The sequence below is a fragment of the Rana temporaria genome, chromosome 1, assembly GCF_905171775.1.
Source record: "Rana temporaria chromosome 1, aRanTem1.1, whole genome shotgun sequence".
Taxonomy (NCBI): Eukaryota; Metazoa; Chordata; class Amphibia; order Anura; family Ranidae; genus Rana; species Rana temporaria.
This window is the reverse complement of record NC_053489.1, coordinates 494,968,191-494,986,640: the sequence shown is the minus strand read 5'-3', so window position 1 is coordinate 494,986,640 and position 18,450 is coordinate 494,968,191. Positions and strand designations below refer to the sequence as shown.

General features: G+C 42.9%; 1 protein-coding gene across 1 annotated transcript in view; it reads right to left on the bottom strand.

The window, feature by feature from the left end:
* The window catches only part of SPATA5 (spermatogenesis associated 5), a 595,351-nt gene that overhangs the window by 411,577 nt on the left and 165,324 nt on the right, over nt 1–18,450 (bottom strand). Inside the window, exons 12-13 of the mRNA XM_040330544.1 lie at nt 15,447–15,500; nt 7,794–7,873 (exon numbers count right to left, since the gene is read on the bottom strand). Coding sequence (XP_040186478.1) covers nt 7,794–7,873; nt 15,447–15,500 — 134 coding nt within the window. The remainder of the gene's footprint in view (nt 1–7,793; nt 7,874–15,446; nt 15,501–18,450) is intronic.

The window sequence follows — 18,450 nt, the reverse complement described above, 5'->3', positions numbered from 1 at the left end:
CACTCCATGCCCTTGGTAGTCGTGCACTTTTCCAATATGACAATGATCCAAACCACACATCTAAGGCCACGGTTGCATTTCTAAAGAAGAACAGGGTGAAAGTGATTCAGTGGCCAAGTATGTCTCCTGATCTGAAACCAATGGACCATCTATGGGGAATTCTAAAGAGGCATCACTCTTCCTCTAGCATCCAGGCTCTAAAAGAGGCCAATCTTGAAAAATGGAAAAAGATAGATGTTCCAATATGTCGCCAACTTGTTCATTCCATGCCTAGAGGACTTGGTGTTGTCCTTACAAATCATGATGGTCATACAAAATACTATATGAAGTAGTTTTTGTTGTGGGGTGTATTCATTTTGGCATCAATTCATTTGAGTAAAACTGAAGATTTTGTAATCTGTTATAATATTAACCTTTCTTGTATGTAATGACCTAAATAAATGTTCTATAAGGCCTCGTACAGACGAGGGGACAGTCCGCTGAAAACGGTCCGCCGAACCGTTTTCAGCGGACATGTCCCCTCGAAAATTTCTGTCTGATGGTTGTACACACCATCAGACAGAAATCCCCGTGTACACAATACGTGGGGACGTGGCCGCGCCGTCGCCACGGCGACGTGCGCGGCCCTGGAAGTTCAAAGCTTCCACGCATGCGTCGAATCACTTCGACGCATGCGAGGGATGGCGGCCGATCGGACATGTACGGTGAGTCTGTACAGACGACCGAACATGTCCGACGGACAGGCTTCCAGCGGACATGTTTCTTAGCATGCTAAGAAACATTTGTCCGCTGCAAAACGGTCGGCTGGACAAATGTCCGCTGGAAACCTGTCCGGTCGGCCGTACACACGACCGAACATGTCTGCTGAAACTGGTCCATGGACCAGTTTCAGCAGACATGTTCGGTCGTGTGTACAAGGCCTAAGACTCAGTTTTGTAAAAATTTGGGAAATTGTTTCTGTGTTCATTGGGATATTAATTAAAATCTTACTTTTCAAAAAGGGTGTACTCATTTATGCTAAGCACTGTATATGAATGTCAAAAATGCAATGCCTTGAAAAAGTATTCACATACATTGAAGTTTTCCAGATTTTGTCATGTTACAACCAAAACATAAACATATTTTAAATGATTTTCAACTTTTTTTTACAAAAGTGTGGCGTGTACTTTTTAGGTCCACCTTTCACTGCAATTACAGCTGCAAGTCTTCTTGAGTATGTCTCTATCAGCTTTGCACATCTAAAGAGTGACCTTTTTGCCAGTATGAATACTTTTTTAAGGCACTGTATGTAGGTGAGCCATTTTCCCAATATGTGATAGCATATCCTTATGCTTTAATACTTTCCACTGGTAACACTCTTATAAATAGGCTGTATTTCCTTTAAATCCAACCAATAACAGGAAAGATTTGACTGCAGATCTTATTATAGATGCATGCTGGCATATCAATCTGGTCTGTGTAACTTAGGGATGAAGGATTAGAACTATTTTAATAGTTTCCAAATGATTTTACATATTAAAAATAAGAATGTATTAGGATAGTTTTCCTAAAACCATTTAAAATGTATTTAAAGTCTCCAAAGTATGTCAGTAGTCTGCAGAATCGTCACAAGAATGTATCAGATCATTTTAAAAATGTTCTCCCTCTCTTTGTAAATAGAACATAAAGGGTTGTGACTAGTAGTGATGAGCCAAATACATCAGAGTTCGGCGAACGTAAGTAAGGTGTGGGTGCCAAAACTGAACCCCTTTGAAATCAAGTGAAGTCAGATGCTAAAGATCAGTTCTAGTCATTTTCTAGGCTAATGGGCAAAGGATTATCAAACAAATGGCATGAGGGCTGGAAACTGCCCTGGGGAACATGGGCCAATGCAAAAATAGATGTTTGTAAAAATTCAGTTTGGTAAGGAGCAGCAATTTGTTGTAATGCTTAAAGTGAAACCTTATAGTCATTGTAAAGGCAGAAGGTTCTTTAACTTACTGCATCCATTGCAGTAAGGTAATAAATCTTCAGCATGCAGCCCTTCCTAAATATAGATCTGAGCCTGATCTCGATCCAGCGACATGCACGAGAGCTGAGGCTTACCTGGGTCGCTCACTCCTGATTGTCTCAGACATCATTGGCTCCCACTGCTATCAATCAGAGCCAGTGATGAGGAAGCGGGGGGCGGGGCGGAGCCCTGCTTTGTGTGTCTTATGGACACTCAGAGCAGGGCTTGTGAGCGAGTTCCGTTTGTCTGCTTAAAACCTCCAGCCAAATTGTCTAATATAGGGTGAGTCTCTGTGGTTGACACGCTGTTCTATGAACAAGGGGCTACTTTCTGCATAGGTCATAGTGATACAATAATTTACATGTGAAGACTAGAGCTCCAGCTGATGGATAAATAGAAGACATACTGTGCAATATTACATTTTACCTAACCTTTATAAAGATATATAGATATATATATATATATAGATATATATATATATATATATATATATATATAGATAGATAGATAGATAGATAGATAGATATAGATATATATCTATCTATATATAGATATATATCTATATATACTTGGTATAAGTGAGTACACCCCTCACATTTTTGTGAATTGTTTATTATATCTTTTCATATGACACAGTGAAGAAATTACACTTTACTACAATGTAAAGCTGTGAGTGTACAGCTTGTATAACAGTGTTGCTGTCCCCTCAAAATAACTCAACACACAGTCATTAATGTCTAACCCAATGGCAACAAAAGTAAGTACACACCAAAGTGAAAATCTCCAAAATGGGCCCAAAGTGTCAATATTTTGTGTGGCCACCATCATTTTTCAGCACTGCCTTAACTCTCTTGGGCATGGAGTTCACCAGAGCTTCATAGGTTGCTACTGGAGTCCTCTTCCACTTCTCCATGACAACATCAAGGAGCTGGTGGATGTTAGAGACCTTGCGCTCCTCCACCTTTAGTTTAAGGATGCCCCACAGATGCTCAATAGGGTTTAGGTTTGGATACATGCTTTGCCAGTCCATCACCTTTACCCTCAGCTTCTTTAGCAAGGCAGTGGTCGTCTTAGAAGTGTGGTTTGGGGTCCCTATTACGTTGGAATACTGCCCATGGCCCAGTCTCCGAAGGGAGGAGATCATGCTCTGCTTCAGTATATCACAGTACATGTTGGCATTCATGGTTCCCTTAATAAACTGTAGCTCCCCAATCCCCGGCAGCACTCATGCAGCACCAGACCATGACACTCCCATCACCAAGCTTGACTGTAGGCAAGACACACTTGTCTTTGTACTCCTCACCTGGTTGCCGCCACACACACTTGACACCATCTGATGTCCTTAGTTTTAGTTTGCGGGCTTTCTTGCGCAAAATCTTTAGAAGAGGCTTCCTTCTGTGATGACAAACCAGTTTGATGCAGTGTGCGGAATATGGTCTGAGCACTGACAGGCTGACTCCCCAACCCTTCAACAATGATGCAGCGAGTAGCACTTTCGCCTTGTAGCAAAAGGGTCGCTGGTTCGAATCCCAAACACGACACCATCTGCTTGGAGTTTGCATGTTCTCCCTGTGCCTGCGTGGGTTTCCTCCGGGTACTCCGGTTTCCTCCCACACTCCAAAGACATGCTGGTAGGTAAATTGGATCCTGTCCAAAAATTGGCCCAGTATATATATGTATATCTGTGTGTATGACTGTGTGTCCGAAGCGTGTCGAGATCCTACGGGGTAAAAATGACCGCACCAGCCAAGCAGACACTGGCTGGAAAAAGCGCCCAGAGGCGATTCAGTTTGCATGTGTAGCGCTATACAAGTCATTCATTCATTCATTCATGCCCGCACTCTGGATAAGACGCTGAGCACGTGCACTCAACTTCTTTGGTCGACTATGGCAAGGCCTGTTCTGAGTGGAACCGGTCCTGTTAAACCGCTGTATGGTCTTGGCCACCATGCTGCAGCTCAGTTTCAGGGTCTGGGCAATCTTCTTATAGCCTAGGCCAGGGGTATGCAACCTGGGGCCCTCGAGTTGTTGCAGAACTACAAGTCCCATTATGCCCCTGGGAGTAATTGTAACTGTCAGCCTTGCAATGCCCCATGGGAAATGTAGTTCCACAATAGCTGGAGGGCCAAAGATTGCCTACCCCTGGCCTAGGCCATCTTTATGTAGAGCAACAATTCTTTTTTTCAGATCCTCAGAGAGTTCTTTGCCATGAGGTGCCATGTTGAACTTCCAGTGACCAGTATGAGAGAGTGAGAGCGATAACATAAAATTTAACACACCTGCTCCCCATTCACACCTGATACCTTGTAACACTAATGAGTCACATGACACCGGGGAGGGAAAATGGCAAATTGGGCCCAATTTGGACATTTTCAATTAGGGCCGTACTCTTTTTTTGTTGCCAGCGGTTTAGACATTAAAAGCTGTGTGCGGAGTTATTTTGAGGGGACGGCAAATTTACACTGTTATACAAGCTGTACACGTACTACTTTACATTTTAGCAAAGTATAATTTCTTCAGTGTTGACACATGAAAAGATATAATAAAATATTTACAAAAATGTGAGGAGTGTACTCACTTTTGTGAGATACTGTATATGTGTTGTCTTTTTCAAAACCATTATAAATTCCCATTAATTTGCCTATAGAAAAACTGCATAAAACGGATATCCCAGTGCCTATTTTTAGTAACAGCATACCCTTGTGCTGTCTTTGTGTCCAAATAAGTTTTCTATTAATTCAGAAGCCAGGATTGGTTCTGTCGTTTTTATACAAGAATCCCTTTTTCTTTATTAGCGTTTCAGTTGAATGCATATCTATAATTCCCTACATATTGCAGCAGACTTGTTTAAGTCCTAAAAACCTATTTCACAAAAGAGAGTAGCAGGAGGCACGAGAGAAGGAATGGCAGAGACAAAACAGACAGGTGTTTCCCTAAAAACCTCAGAATGGCTAGCAATAACACTACAGGAAATTGATCTCCAGAGGCAGCAAATTGTTAGTATCTCTAATGCATTTTAAAATTCCTACTGTGCAAAATCAGCTTGTAAAAACAGGCCTTTAATAACAAGTGCCTTGTCTGGGCTCCTGTACCATTTTATTTCAGTTGACTCTAATGAGAAATACGCTCCTCTTTTACCTCCTACAATGTTCCTATTTGACAATGAAATATTTGTACTTCCCAACTTGAGTACCAGGCTAGAAGAACAGATGTGTCCTCTTAAAAGTATTTGTATATAAAACAATTATTAATTGATGGAAAACTATACTAGTTAACCTACCAGTGTAGCAACCCATTTATTTTCCTTTATTATCCTATATAAGTGGTCTCCAAACTACGACCCTTTGCTTGCCTTAATTCGGCTCTTGGGGTTTATTCCTCCCAATGACACCAACAATAGAGCACTATTCCTTCTACTGACACCATCGATAGGGCACTATTCCTTCCACTGATACCAATGATGGGGCACTATTCCTTCCACTTATATCAATGATGGAGCACCATTCCTTCCATTGACACCAATAATTGGCATTTTCCTCCAACTGACACCAACAACGGGACACTATTCCTCCCACTGACACGAGTGATGGAGCACGGTTCCTCCCACTGACACCAATGATCGGGCACTATTCCTCCCAACGAAAACCAATGATGGGACACTATTCCTCCTACTTATCACAGGCACTATGTAATTTCATTATTTAATCCCACTGAGACAGGACATTTTTTACTCCCTCTGGCCACAGTCCCACCCTGCTAAAGTCAGGACAACGGTAGTCTGACCCTTTATTTATAATGTTTGGAGACGGCTGTTTTATACTTATACTTTAAGACATGTTTTTCTAAGGGGATAACTTAAGAAAAATCAGATTTTCTTTCCACCAGCAGAGCATTTCTTTAAAAATCTATTGCTGCAGTAGGGGATAGAGCTATTATTAGTTCTCCAATTGCCTAAAGGCACACACCATCGTTTATTCTCAGGGTGGTGATTGGAGAGATTGATGCTTAAACATTTTGGGCCAGATCCACGTAGCGGATCGTAACTTTAGTCCGGCGTAGCGTATCGTATTAACGATACGCCGCCGCAACTTTGTGAGGCAAGTGCTGTATTCACAAAGCACGTGCCTCTAAAGTTACGGTGGCGTAGCGTAAATCTGCCGGCGTAAGGACGCGGAATTCAAATGTTAAAGATGTGGGCGTGTTTTACGTTAATTTTACTTGACCCGACGTAAATGACGTGGGGGTTTCCCAGTGCGCATGCTCGAAATTAACCCACAACAAGCCACTGCTTACGTCTTGAACGTCATTCTACGCAAAGCCCTATTTGCGAACGACTTGCGCAAACGACGTAAATTTTCAAAATTCGACGCGGGAACAATGTCCATACTTAACATAGGATACGCCTCATATAGCAGGGGTAACTATACGCCGAAAAAAGCCTTACGGAAACGACGTAAAAAAATGCGCCGGACGTACGTTCGTGGATCGCCGTATCTAGCTAATTTGCATACTCGACGCGGAAATCGACGGAAACACCACCTAGGGGCCAGCGTAAATAAGTACTAAGACGTACGCCAGTCTGATCTAGCCCAGCTTCAGGCGTATCTTGTTTTGTGGATACAAAACAAAGATACGCCGGAGCAAACTAGAAGTTACGCGGCGTATCAATAAATACGCCAGCATAACTCCTTTGTGGATCTGGCCCTTTATGTTTACCAATCTCCTTTTAGCACTGAATGAACTTGGGAGTGCTGTGACTGGGGTTTATGGTTTCATGCTCAGTACAGTGCTGGGTAAAAACACATATGCAATAGGGGACACACAGACATATTTAATATATATTTAAGTTTCCTATTACAATACATGCATTCGGTATTTCCACACAAGTTACAAGTATAGGAAAACTTTAGAGGCAATGCTTTAGTATAAGGTCAAGTAGATTATAACTATACTTATGACTAAGTCTGTTACGGTGAAACGTCCTAAAAGGGGGCAGTTTGGGACCCTCTGTATGCTACTATATCTGTGGTTGAATAAAGAGCTTAAGAGGAGCTTACATTGGTATGCAGCTAATACTGTATTGGCGTCTTGGAATAAAGAGCATGGACAAGCTCATGTGCCGGCACACTGAGCGTCAGTAGAGGAGAGGCTTCATTCTGGAGCAGTGCAGGTCACTTTGGATTACTTAAAGTGCATAGAATATTGTGACACTCATGGTCGTATTGTATATACAGGGCTCAAAAGTTCTGAGCTACTAGCCAGGCCTCAAGGGTTACTCGCCACTAGTTGTCCCGCCCAACCCCTACTCCCTGCCCCTAATTCCATCCCTAAACATGCCCTAATAAATTATCTCATGAAATGACACTTAAATGTTTTATGCAGAATTAAGTTTAAAAAATAATTATTATCAACAACTTTATCCGTGCCCAACAATGCAGCCTGCCTGTGTCCAGCAATGCAGCCTGCGTCTGCCAATGCAGCCTGTGCCCACAAATGCTGCCTGTGCCCCCCAATGCAGCCTGTTTTACCAATGCAGCCTGTGCCACCAATGCAGCATGTGCCACCAATGCAGCATGTGCCACCAATGCAGCATGTGCCACCAATGCTGCCTGTGTCCCCTGGTCTTCTGCATACATTTACACTTTCCAAGAGTCAACTTTGGAGCCAGCAAAAAAATAAAACAAATCAGTAGTGCATATAGAAGTAGAAGGTGAGGTTAGAACGAATGCCTAAATTACTAACATCCCTGATTTGTGAGCTCTTCAGAACATACATTTCCATTATTCAATAGTTGATATCTTACCTCCCTCTCTCAACAGCCAAGGCATCAATTTCATCAAAAAAAAGAATTGATGGCGAGACAGCTCTTGCTTTTCTGAATATCTATGAAAAAGACACAAAGCATTGCATTAGAAATTGAACTAGGAACAATTCAAGGCAATAGCTAAAAGTATTCACTGAGCTACCCTTGCTATCCTGTAAACATAAGCAACTGAGCTAAAGTTAGAATTCAATTTACCATACCAAGTTATGGTGCCATTCATCTGAATATCGACAGACATGCATTGCAGTGCATCTCAATAAGTTAATGTGTGTTGTGACATGGGCCATGCACCATTTTCTTGCAGCGTACTACAATGCATGCCAGTGTGTTGTTGGCCTGGGCAGCATGCAGCAACACATATCCAGTGGCAAGGTGTATTGGGATTGAAGGGCACAGAGGCATTTAACGTGCGGTGCAGTAACATGTGCAATGCGACTTTCAGTCATTGGTGTGAACAAGCTAAGTAACTTGACACAAGGAATGTACGTCCCAAAGGTTCTCTCTGCTTAACTGTATTCAGGGCAGGTTTGAAACTGATCAGATTGGTGGTATGAGAAATTAAAGGGGTTGTAAAGGTCCATTTAAAAAAAAAAAATAACATGTCATACTTACCTCCACTGTGCAGTTCATTTTGCACAGAGTGGCCCTGATCCTCCTATTCTGGGGTCCCACGCAGCTCCTTCCCCAATAGCTAACCCCCTCTGGGAAGCTCTCTCCCGAGGTGGTTACCTTGCGCACATAGCCGCTGAGTGTATGACTCAGCCACGCCATTGGATTTGATTGACAGCTGCGGGAGCCAACGGCAGCGCTGCTATCAATCTATCCAATCAATGCCGAGACCCTGTGGAGAAGAGGATGCCGGGGATGCGCACAGCAGGTAAACAGGCTCAGGTAAGTAAAACGGGGGGCTGGGGGGCCCGTGACAGCCAGGTGTTTTTTTCACCTTAATGCATAGGATGCATTAAGGTTAAAAACACAAACCTTTACAACCCCTTTAATATTATTTTATATTAGTCTTTTTGTGTGATCTGAGCTGTTGAGAGAAGAACTAGAACATCTACAAAGTTTCGCTATAAAATTTGAGGATAAATTGCTTTACAGTGTCTGCAACTACAGTAGTCATTTGCTTCCTAAATATGTTACTTATTTGAACTCCCAAAGTCTGGCCATAGGTTCACCTTAAAGTGGATGTAAACCCAATTCATGAAATCTGACCTGGGCACATATATCTGTAGTATTTACTTATCTCTCTCCAAAGCCCTAAGTGTTGTGTCTTGCTGCAACTTCGCTCCTCTGTTATCAGCATGATAAATTTTGGCAAGTTTTCCAACACCGGAGATAAAAGTAGCTGGAAATGTGTGTCAGGGAGGGAACTTACTGTAGAGACAGATTAGCAGAGAGCTTGTCTATTCACAGTTTCTATGCTTGTCTATGAAAGTTTCTTCGTTCCTCTGTCTATGTGGAGGGTAGGGGTGTGCCTTTACACCAAACAGCTCTCACACAGTGTATGCCCAGATTGCCCTCCCACTGCTGAAACAGAGACATTTCTAACAGGACGTGAACTTTCTAAAGAATATAGAAAGCTAAAGACAGCAGATATACATGTAAAACTTACAGTACAGGCCAAAAGTTTGGACACACCTACTCATTCAAAGAGTTTTCTTTATTTTCATGACTATGAAAATTGTAGATTCACACTGAAGGCATCAAAACTATGAATTAACACATGTGGAATTATACATAACAAAAAAGTATGAAACAACTGAAAATATATTTCATATTATAGGTTCTTCAAAGAAGCCACCTTTTGCTTTGATTACTGCTTTGCACACTCTTGGCATTCTCAAGAGGTAGTCACCTGGCGCAGCACCCCATCACTCTCCTTCTTGGTCAAATAGCCCTTACACAGCCTGGAGGTGTGTTTGGGGTCATTGTCCTGTTGAAAAATAAATGATGGTCCAACTAAACGCAAACCGGATAGAATAGCATGCCGCTGCAAGATGCTGTGGTAGCCATGCTGGTTCAGTATGCCTTCAATTTTGAATAAATCCCCAACAGTGTCACCAGCAAATCACCCCCACATCATCACACCTCCTCCTCCATGCTTCACGGTGGGAACCAGGCATGTAGAGTCCATCCGTCCACCTTTTCTGCATCGCACAAAGACACGGGAACCAAAGATCTCAAGTTTGGACTCATCAGACCAAAGCACAGATTTCCACTGGTCTAATGTCCATTCCTTGTGTTCTTTAGCCCAAAACAAGTCTCTTCTGCTTGATGCCTTTCTTTAGCAGTGGTTTCCTAGCAGATATTCTACCATGAAGGCCTGATTCACACAGTCTCCTCTTAACAGTTCTAGAGATGTGTCTGCTGCAAAAGGTGGAGAACCTAGTATATGAAATATATTTTCAGTTGTTTCACACTTTTTTATTATGTATAATTCCACATGTGTTAATTCATAGTTTTGATGCCTTCAGTGTGAATCTACAATTTTCATAGTCATGAAAATAAAGAAAACTCTTTGAATGAGAAGGTGTGTCCAAACTTTTGGTCTGTACTGTATGTAGGGGGATATCTTTCATCCATGTGTATCATCTAAAGCTGTTCACTTCACTTTGTATATGTGAGGGTTTTTCATCCACTTAAGAACAATTATGTGACTAAAACTTTTGCATTTTTATCCTATTTTTAAATACCTACTTGCCCCATTTTATTTAACAGATGTTATGAAAAAAGTGCTTCAAAATAATGAAACCAAACTTCAGTCCAATTTGCAAGCGAAGCCTACACCAGCACTCAGACTGGAACAAGGAGCATGCTGTCAGGAGAAGGCTAAAAAATTACCTCACAAGTCTCTTTTTGCTAATTTACTGTAATCACAGATTGGATAAAGGTAGGAAAATCTACAGTAGTTGTGTTACTTAACTGCAGCATAAAAGTCCGATCATCAGGGCTGGCTGTGCTATGTTGCTGAGCTGTCTATATTACCGGACTAGATGGCCAGAAATACAAATCCTTTCTTTAAAAAGTTTATCTAGACGTTCAGCTTTAAAGCGGTCCTCCACCCTAAAGTGGAGTCCCGCTGATCGGAACCCTCCCCCCCTCCGGTGTCACTTTTGACACCTTTCAGGGGGGAGGGGGGTGCAGACACCTGTCTAAAGACAGGTATTTGCACCCACTTCCGGCCACACGATACGGGCGAAAGACGGGCATTCCGTCACATCCCGTCTGTCGCCCGTTGTGTGCTGGGAACACTCGGCTCCCAGCACACAGCGTGTGAGCCAATCGGCGGGCGCAGCGCGACTCGCGCATGCGCCGTAGGGAACCGGGCAGTGAAGCCGCAGCGCTTCACTTCCTGGTTCCCTCAGCGTGGATGGCGGGGGAGCAGCAGAGTGACGAGCGATCGGCTCGTGCTCTGCTGCGATCGGCGCGGGACTCCAGGACAGGTAAGTGTCCTAATATTAAAAGTCAGCAGCTGCAGTATTTGTAGCTGCTGACTTTTAATATTTTGTTCCCATGGCACATCCGCTTTAAGATGACAATTGGTATAATGAGAATAGGTTTCAGTATCATTTACAGTTCATCATACCACAAGGACTTCAGTATTTGCCCATTTACATCTTTTTACTGTGACGGTTGTGGAAAAGTATGTGTTAAAGGGTAAGACTGGCCATAAACTTATAGAATATCTGGTCAGATGGAAAAAGTGGGAGATTCCTCCACCCACACAGTTTAGCATACCCTGAGAAATCTGTTGCACTTTTTCCATCTAACCATAGAAAATCTGCAGATAATCTATAGGTGTATGGTCAGCTTTAGTTCACTTTTACCCAAAAACTGCCTATGCAGATAAGGGCTGTCTGTACAATGTATATATATATATATATATATATATATATATATATATATATATATATATATATAATGTGTGCAGCTTTGGCCAAAGCTGAATAATTTCCTTGCTATGAGAGGTGTAGGTCATTTACTTCCCTCATGAAGACTAAATGCTGCCAGGACATTACTAGGAGAGGCCCAGCTTTTAGGCTGCTTTCCCACTGAAAGTGCCGGCCGTTAGCGGTAAATCTCTGTACATTTTAGCAGCGCTTCACCGCTTTTTAAGCTGTGCTTTTTTGGCCGCTAGCGAGGTGCTTTTAACCCCAAAGAAGGGGTTAAAAACTCCTGTGTTGCGTCACTTCCGAAGCACTATTCAGGCGATTCGGAAGTGCTGCCTATTCATTGCAATCCGCCCCAAAGATTCTGCTTGCAGGACTTTTTCTAACATCCTGCAAGCACACCACCTGGGTGTGAAAGCACCCATTGCAGAGAAAGGGAGGCAGTTTTCAGGCGCTTTAGAGGCGCTATTTCTAGCGCTGAAATGCCTGAAAACTGCCTCAGTGTGAAAGGGGTCTAAATGTTCACCTTCATCATCACAGGAGTGAGCTGTCAAACATTGAGCTCAGAGCTCCTGCATCAGGGGAGAGAAAGAGCATGTGAGAAGGTTTGAATCAGAGAAAGAGCTTGCTCTGGTGATGGTGACAGTAAACAGTAAGACCCCCTTCAAATTGGCAGCACCCAGGCCATTGGCGCTAAAGCGCCGCTCGTTTTTCCCGCGTTTTAACGCTGATTTAGCTGTGCTTTTCAGCTGCTAGCGGGGTGCTTTTTACATAAAAATAGAAAGGTAAAAAGTCCCGTTTTGCAGTGCTTTTTTAAAACGCTTTTTAGGCAATTTGGAAGTGCTGCCCATTCATTGCAATTAACAGGGCATTTTGGGAGTGTCATTTACAGTGCTCCCAAACCACCCCAAAGATGCTGCTTGCAAGCGCACCGCCCCAGTGTGAAAAGACACACTGCAATGAATGGGAGTCGCTTTTCAGAGGCTATTTCTAGGCTGAAAATCGCCTCATACACATCATTATATGTGTGAAAGCGGCTTAATTGCTGGCCCTCACTTTGGAATATTCAAGTCAGGCTTTATGATGTACTGTATGTAAATGGCCTTCACCTATAACAGGGGCATTATTCAATTTTGGTCAAAGCAGCACAGCTTGTTCTACAGACATCCATTATTTGCATAGGCAGGTTTTTGGTAAAAGTGAGCTAACCTTTTAACCACCACAGTGCACATTGCAGTGCCATGCTTTGTCAATGGCATACAAACACATTAACCCAATGCACCTCAGACAGGTGTTGCAGCTACAATCCATTTTGATGCACTGCCTCCAAAAGAATGATTGTATCTCCGATTTTTGAATGCACTACATTAGCTCTAACGTGAATGTGCCCTAACAAGCTCCATTCTTTGCTTTTTTTTTTAAAAAAAACATGAATCATTTTAAGCTATTAAAAAAAATGTTCCAATGTCTTGCAGTAATATGCTTAATAAAATGTTCTCATATTATAGCAACAACAGAAACAAACATGCTATAAATTAATTCTTAAATCCTTTTTCATGACAATAGCCCAGCAGTATTTTAGTTTTGCATATCAAAGAGCAATAAATGACATGTTTTATAATAGGCATAATAAAAACACATATTTTAAAAGGTCATAATGAGAAAAACAGTAAAGGGAAGCTCAAGATGTTTCTCATTATTATTCAAGGGCATTTTTCAACTTTTTTATATTTTGGAAAGCTGAGTGGTACACATGATTTTGAAATGCTCAGATTTAGTCGTTCATTAGTGCAAAGCAGCACTTGCGGTATACACATCCAACTCACTTTACAGAATGCTGGGCCAGCAAGGGTCTGTACATAGCTTTCCCACCCAGCGCAAGATGGTGTAGCAGCTCAGGGGACCTGGAACTTGTTTGGATGGGTATTTAAAGTGGTTGTAAACTTCAGACATGAAATATGAACAAAGCATATCCCTCTATAGTGTGTACTTGACTCAATTAAGGGCACCAAGTGTCTGCTGCCTCGTTCCTCTGCTATCAGCATGAATCACTTCTGACAAATTTTCCTGACACCAAGAGAACAAAGGTGATAGGGGAGGAAGCTACAGCTGATTGACAGCCTCTGCTCTGTTCCTGTGTGGAGGGGGGTGTGTCTGACCAATTTTAATTTTCATTTACTCAGTGATAACATCTGGTTGGTTACTTTACAGAACCTATTATGTTATCATTATCCACTTAAGCCCCGGACCTTTAGGCAGCCAAATACCCAGGCCAGGTTTTGCGATTCGGCACTGCGTCGCTTTAACAGACAATTGGCGTCCTTTTTTCCCCACAAATAGAGCTTTCTTTTGGTGGTATTTGATCACCTCTGCGGTTTTTATTTTTTGCGCTATAAACAAAAATAAAGCGACAATTTTGAAAAAAATGCAATATTTTTTACTTTTTGTTGTAATAAATATCCCCCAAAAACATATATAAAAAATTTATAGCGTTTACAAAATAGGGGATAGTTTTATTGCATTTTTATTAATTTTTTTTTTTTACTACTAATGGCGGCGATCAGCGATTTTTTTCGTGACTGCGACATTATGGCGGACACTTCGGACAATTTTGACACATTTTTGGGACCATTGTCATTTTCACAGCAAAAAATGCATTTAAATTGCATTGTTTATTGTGAAAATGACAGTTGCAGTTTGGGAGTTAACCACAGGGGGCGCTGTAGGAGTTAGGGTTCACCTAGTGTGTGTTTACAACTGTAGGGGAGTGTGGCTGCAGGACTGACGTCATCGATCGGGTCTCCCTTATATAAGGGATCGCTCGATCGATACGCCGCCACAGTGAAGCACGGGGAAGCCGTGTTTACACACGGCTCTCCCCGTTCTTCAGCTCCGGGGAGCGATCGCGACGGAGCGGCTATAAACAAATAGCCGCGCCGTTGTCCCGGATTGCTCCCCGAGGGAACCCGACCGCCGCATGTAGCAGGGGGGGTCCCGATCGGACCCCCGACCCGCGGAAAGGCAAGGACGTACATGTACGCCCATTTGCCTGTACGTGCATCTCTGTGGACGTACATATACATGCGGCGGTCGGGAAGTGGTTAAATAAAGTTTCTTAAAGAGGAAGTCCAGCCCCCCCCCCCCATGAAAAATGTAAAGCCAGCGGCTACAAATACTGCAGCGGCTGAATTTTTATATATGGACACTTACCTGTCTAGGAAGCCCATAATATCGGCACCCAAGCCGATCCTCAGAACGACTGTTGGGTGCAGCCGCTGCCATTCCTGATAAGGGAACCCAGCAGTGAAGCCTTTCAGCTTCACAGCCAGTTCCCAACTGCACATGCGTGAAGTGTGCTGCGCCTTCTAATTGGTCCGGCGGCAGAGGGCCCCGTCTCCCAGGGATGGGGGAACAGTACCTGTCAGAAACAGGTACCTGTTCCCCCCTCCGGTGCTGCTTTTGAATGGAACTCCGCTTTAGGTGTCCTTATAATATACATACAATAATGGTAACTCCAATGGCACCACCCCACTGATGTGTTGGATACTGTCCATGAGTCTCAAAAGACTCATCTAATATCAGATCATTACCTCCAATGTTAGTAGATAGATTGCTTTCAGCATACACAATAATTATGTATATGAGGGCCAAACCTCAGAGATAACAGAAATAACAGAAATGATTGCAAATCACAGCATATGTCCACTGCAATCAACATTATAACAATGCTTACACTTACCTCCCGTACTGCCCTTTCAGATTCACCAACATATTTACTCATGAGCTCAGGCCCCTGAAAAAACAATTAAAAGCGTTATACAAACAATTACAAAATCACAAAGGGAAGATTTAGAAAAAACTTATATGAGTTTTAAATGCCACCCTGATTAAGCCAAGCATCTGGGAAGTTTTTAACAAGTGCAACCAGATTTGGGCTCTGAAATGCTAAAAATTGTAAACAAATGTGAACCTTTAGGGCCCAATTAGGCCTCAGCATTCTTGGGCATTGCTTTAGTACACATGGATTAACACACACTTATTCACACGTTAAAGTGCTTGTAACCCTCATGCCGCGTACACACGACCATTTTTCATGACGAGAAAAATGCTTTTTTTTTAATTGATCGTGTGTAAGCTCCAGAGCATTTTTCTCTACGAGAAAAATGGACATTAAAAATTTAGAACCGGCTCTATTATTTCTCGTCGTCATTTTTCTCGTCGTGAAAAATGGTCGTGTGTACACTTTAAAGCAGGGGTTCACCCCCAAAAAAATGTTTTAACATTACATTCAGCCGAGTTGTTAGAATGACAATCGGCTGTTTTTTTTAATCTCCTTGCCGTACATACCGTTTTATATATATATATATGTTCACCGCGGCTTCCGGGTATGGAATCTGTGGGACTGGGCGTTCCTAATTGATTGACATGCTTCTGACCGGAGCACACAGCGCGTCACGAGTTGCCGAAAGAAGCCGAACGTCGGTGCGCAGGCGCTGTATAGAGCCGACTCGCAGTCCGGCTTCTTTCGGCAACTCGTGACACGCTGTATGCGCCGGTCGGAAGCACATCAATCAATGAGGAACGCCCAGTCCCGCAGATTCCATACCTGGAAGCCACGGTGAACATATATATATAAAACGGTATGTACGGTAAGGAGATTAAAAAAAACAGCCGATTGTCATTCTAACAACTCGGGCTGAATGCAATGTTAAAAAAAAAATTTGGGGTGAACCCCCGCTTTAACAACGAGGAAAAAAACGTGCATGCTCAGAAGCAAGTTATGAGACGGAAATTAGCATAATCAGCCCAAAGGGTGGCGCTATTCGAATGGAACTTCCCCTTTATAGTGCCGTCGTACGTCAACCGCGTTTTGCTCCAGCATTTTTTTTATCACGATCGTGTGTATGCAAGGCAGGCTTGTTTTTTTCCATGACATTAAAAATGGTCGTGTGTACGCGGCATCAGACATGAAAAATGAACAAAGCACATCCTTCTATAATGTGTACTAGCCTGAATCCAAAAGCAAAGAGTGTGGTTCCTCTCTGATCAATCCTCTCTCTGCATAAGTCACTTCTGACAGTTTTTCCTTTTCCTCCAATCAGCTGTCAGATATCAGGGAACACCGTGCTCTATGTATGCCAGTCTTTTTCAACCAGGCTGGGGTGCCTTGGCAAAATGGCCCCAAATTTGTATACAAACCAATAGGTGGATCAAGCCTGCCTTTTAGTTACACAAAGCCACAGTATTAATTGTTCATCATTACAACCTTCTAGCCGTTGGTGTCCTAACAACTAATTGATAAAGAGGATGTTCGGCGCCCGCATAGCATGCTTGTTTGGCCCTCCACTGCCCCACTCCATCAGCGCTGGAGTCACATTAGCTGAGTGAGGGAGAGAAACTAAGGGAGAAAATAAACATTGGAATACTAGTCAGCATCAGTGTGCAAAGGGGTATTTGCTTTGGAAGAATAAATCACCTTTAAGGCTCATGCACACTGCAGCTCAAAAAAAAGCTGCTTTTACAGGCATTTCGGCTATAATTTCTCTGCCCCTATAGGCTCCGTGCATGCTAGCTTATTTTTAAGCTCTTAGGAGCTACTAATAGTGTTAATACTATCCATGCACACTATTGTAGGCTAGAAGCAAAAAAAAAACACTTTTTTTTGGGGCGTTTTTGAGAGTGATTTGTCAGCAGAAAAAAAAGCTAATAGACGCTTCTAAACACTGTTAACTGCTGCTAAGCACTGGTTTCCAGCATTATTTTTATTTTACCTAGCCAAAAGCCCGTCAGCTTTTGGCTAGGTGTTCTGGCCAAAAAAATAAAAAAATTAAAAGCCAGCAGCTACACATACTGCAGCTGCTGACTTTTAAGATTAGGACACTTACCTGTCCTGGACTCCCTCGATGTCTGACGTTTTCATCAGCTGTCGGGTGCTGCAACCGCCACTGCAGGTAAGGGAACCCGGCAGTGTAGCCTTTTGGCTTCACGCTGGAAACTCTACTGCGCATGCACGAGGCCCCGCTCCTCTCTCCTGTTGGCCCGGCGGTCGGGGGGAGGAGGGAACCCCACGATGACGTCACGGGTCGCGGCATGGACTCCTGGAAGTGGGAAAGGATACCTGTCAAAGACAGGTATCCTGTCCCCCCTCCCACCCAAAAGGTGCCAATTGTGGCACCGGAGGGGGGGGGGGAATCAGATGAGCAGAAGTTCCACTTTAGGGTGGAACTCTGCTATAACAACCAGTGTGTAGCTGGTTGTTATAGAGGGGGCTGGCAAGCCAGCCGTCCCTAACAACGGATGGCTCATCAGCTGTCAATGGGGTTCCCCACTAAGAGCTGAATGTAAACTAGTTTAGTTTAGTTCTTACATTTTAGAATGGAGTGACCCCAGAGTGTGCATAATTTTAAAGGGTACCTTGACTGAACAAAGTTTGAGAAACACTGCTCTTTGCTCTACAGTGTATGTGTGACGTCAGATCCCTGCCCCCGCTGCTGGAGCTGAGATAAAAATCCTTTGATGTATGTGATTTTTGAAGAATTTACAGAAAAATTGGAGTAGATATACAGGTACAACTTACGTAGGAGGATTTGTTTAATCTCTGTGTATTACCTGAAGTTAGTCACTGGGTATATATAAGGGTTTACAACCTTTGCGTTAAAACTCCCCATATAAACGAATAGGCCGGCAATGAACTGAATGATCCTGGAAAACAGATATGCAAATTTTTGGCAACATACAGCACC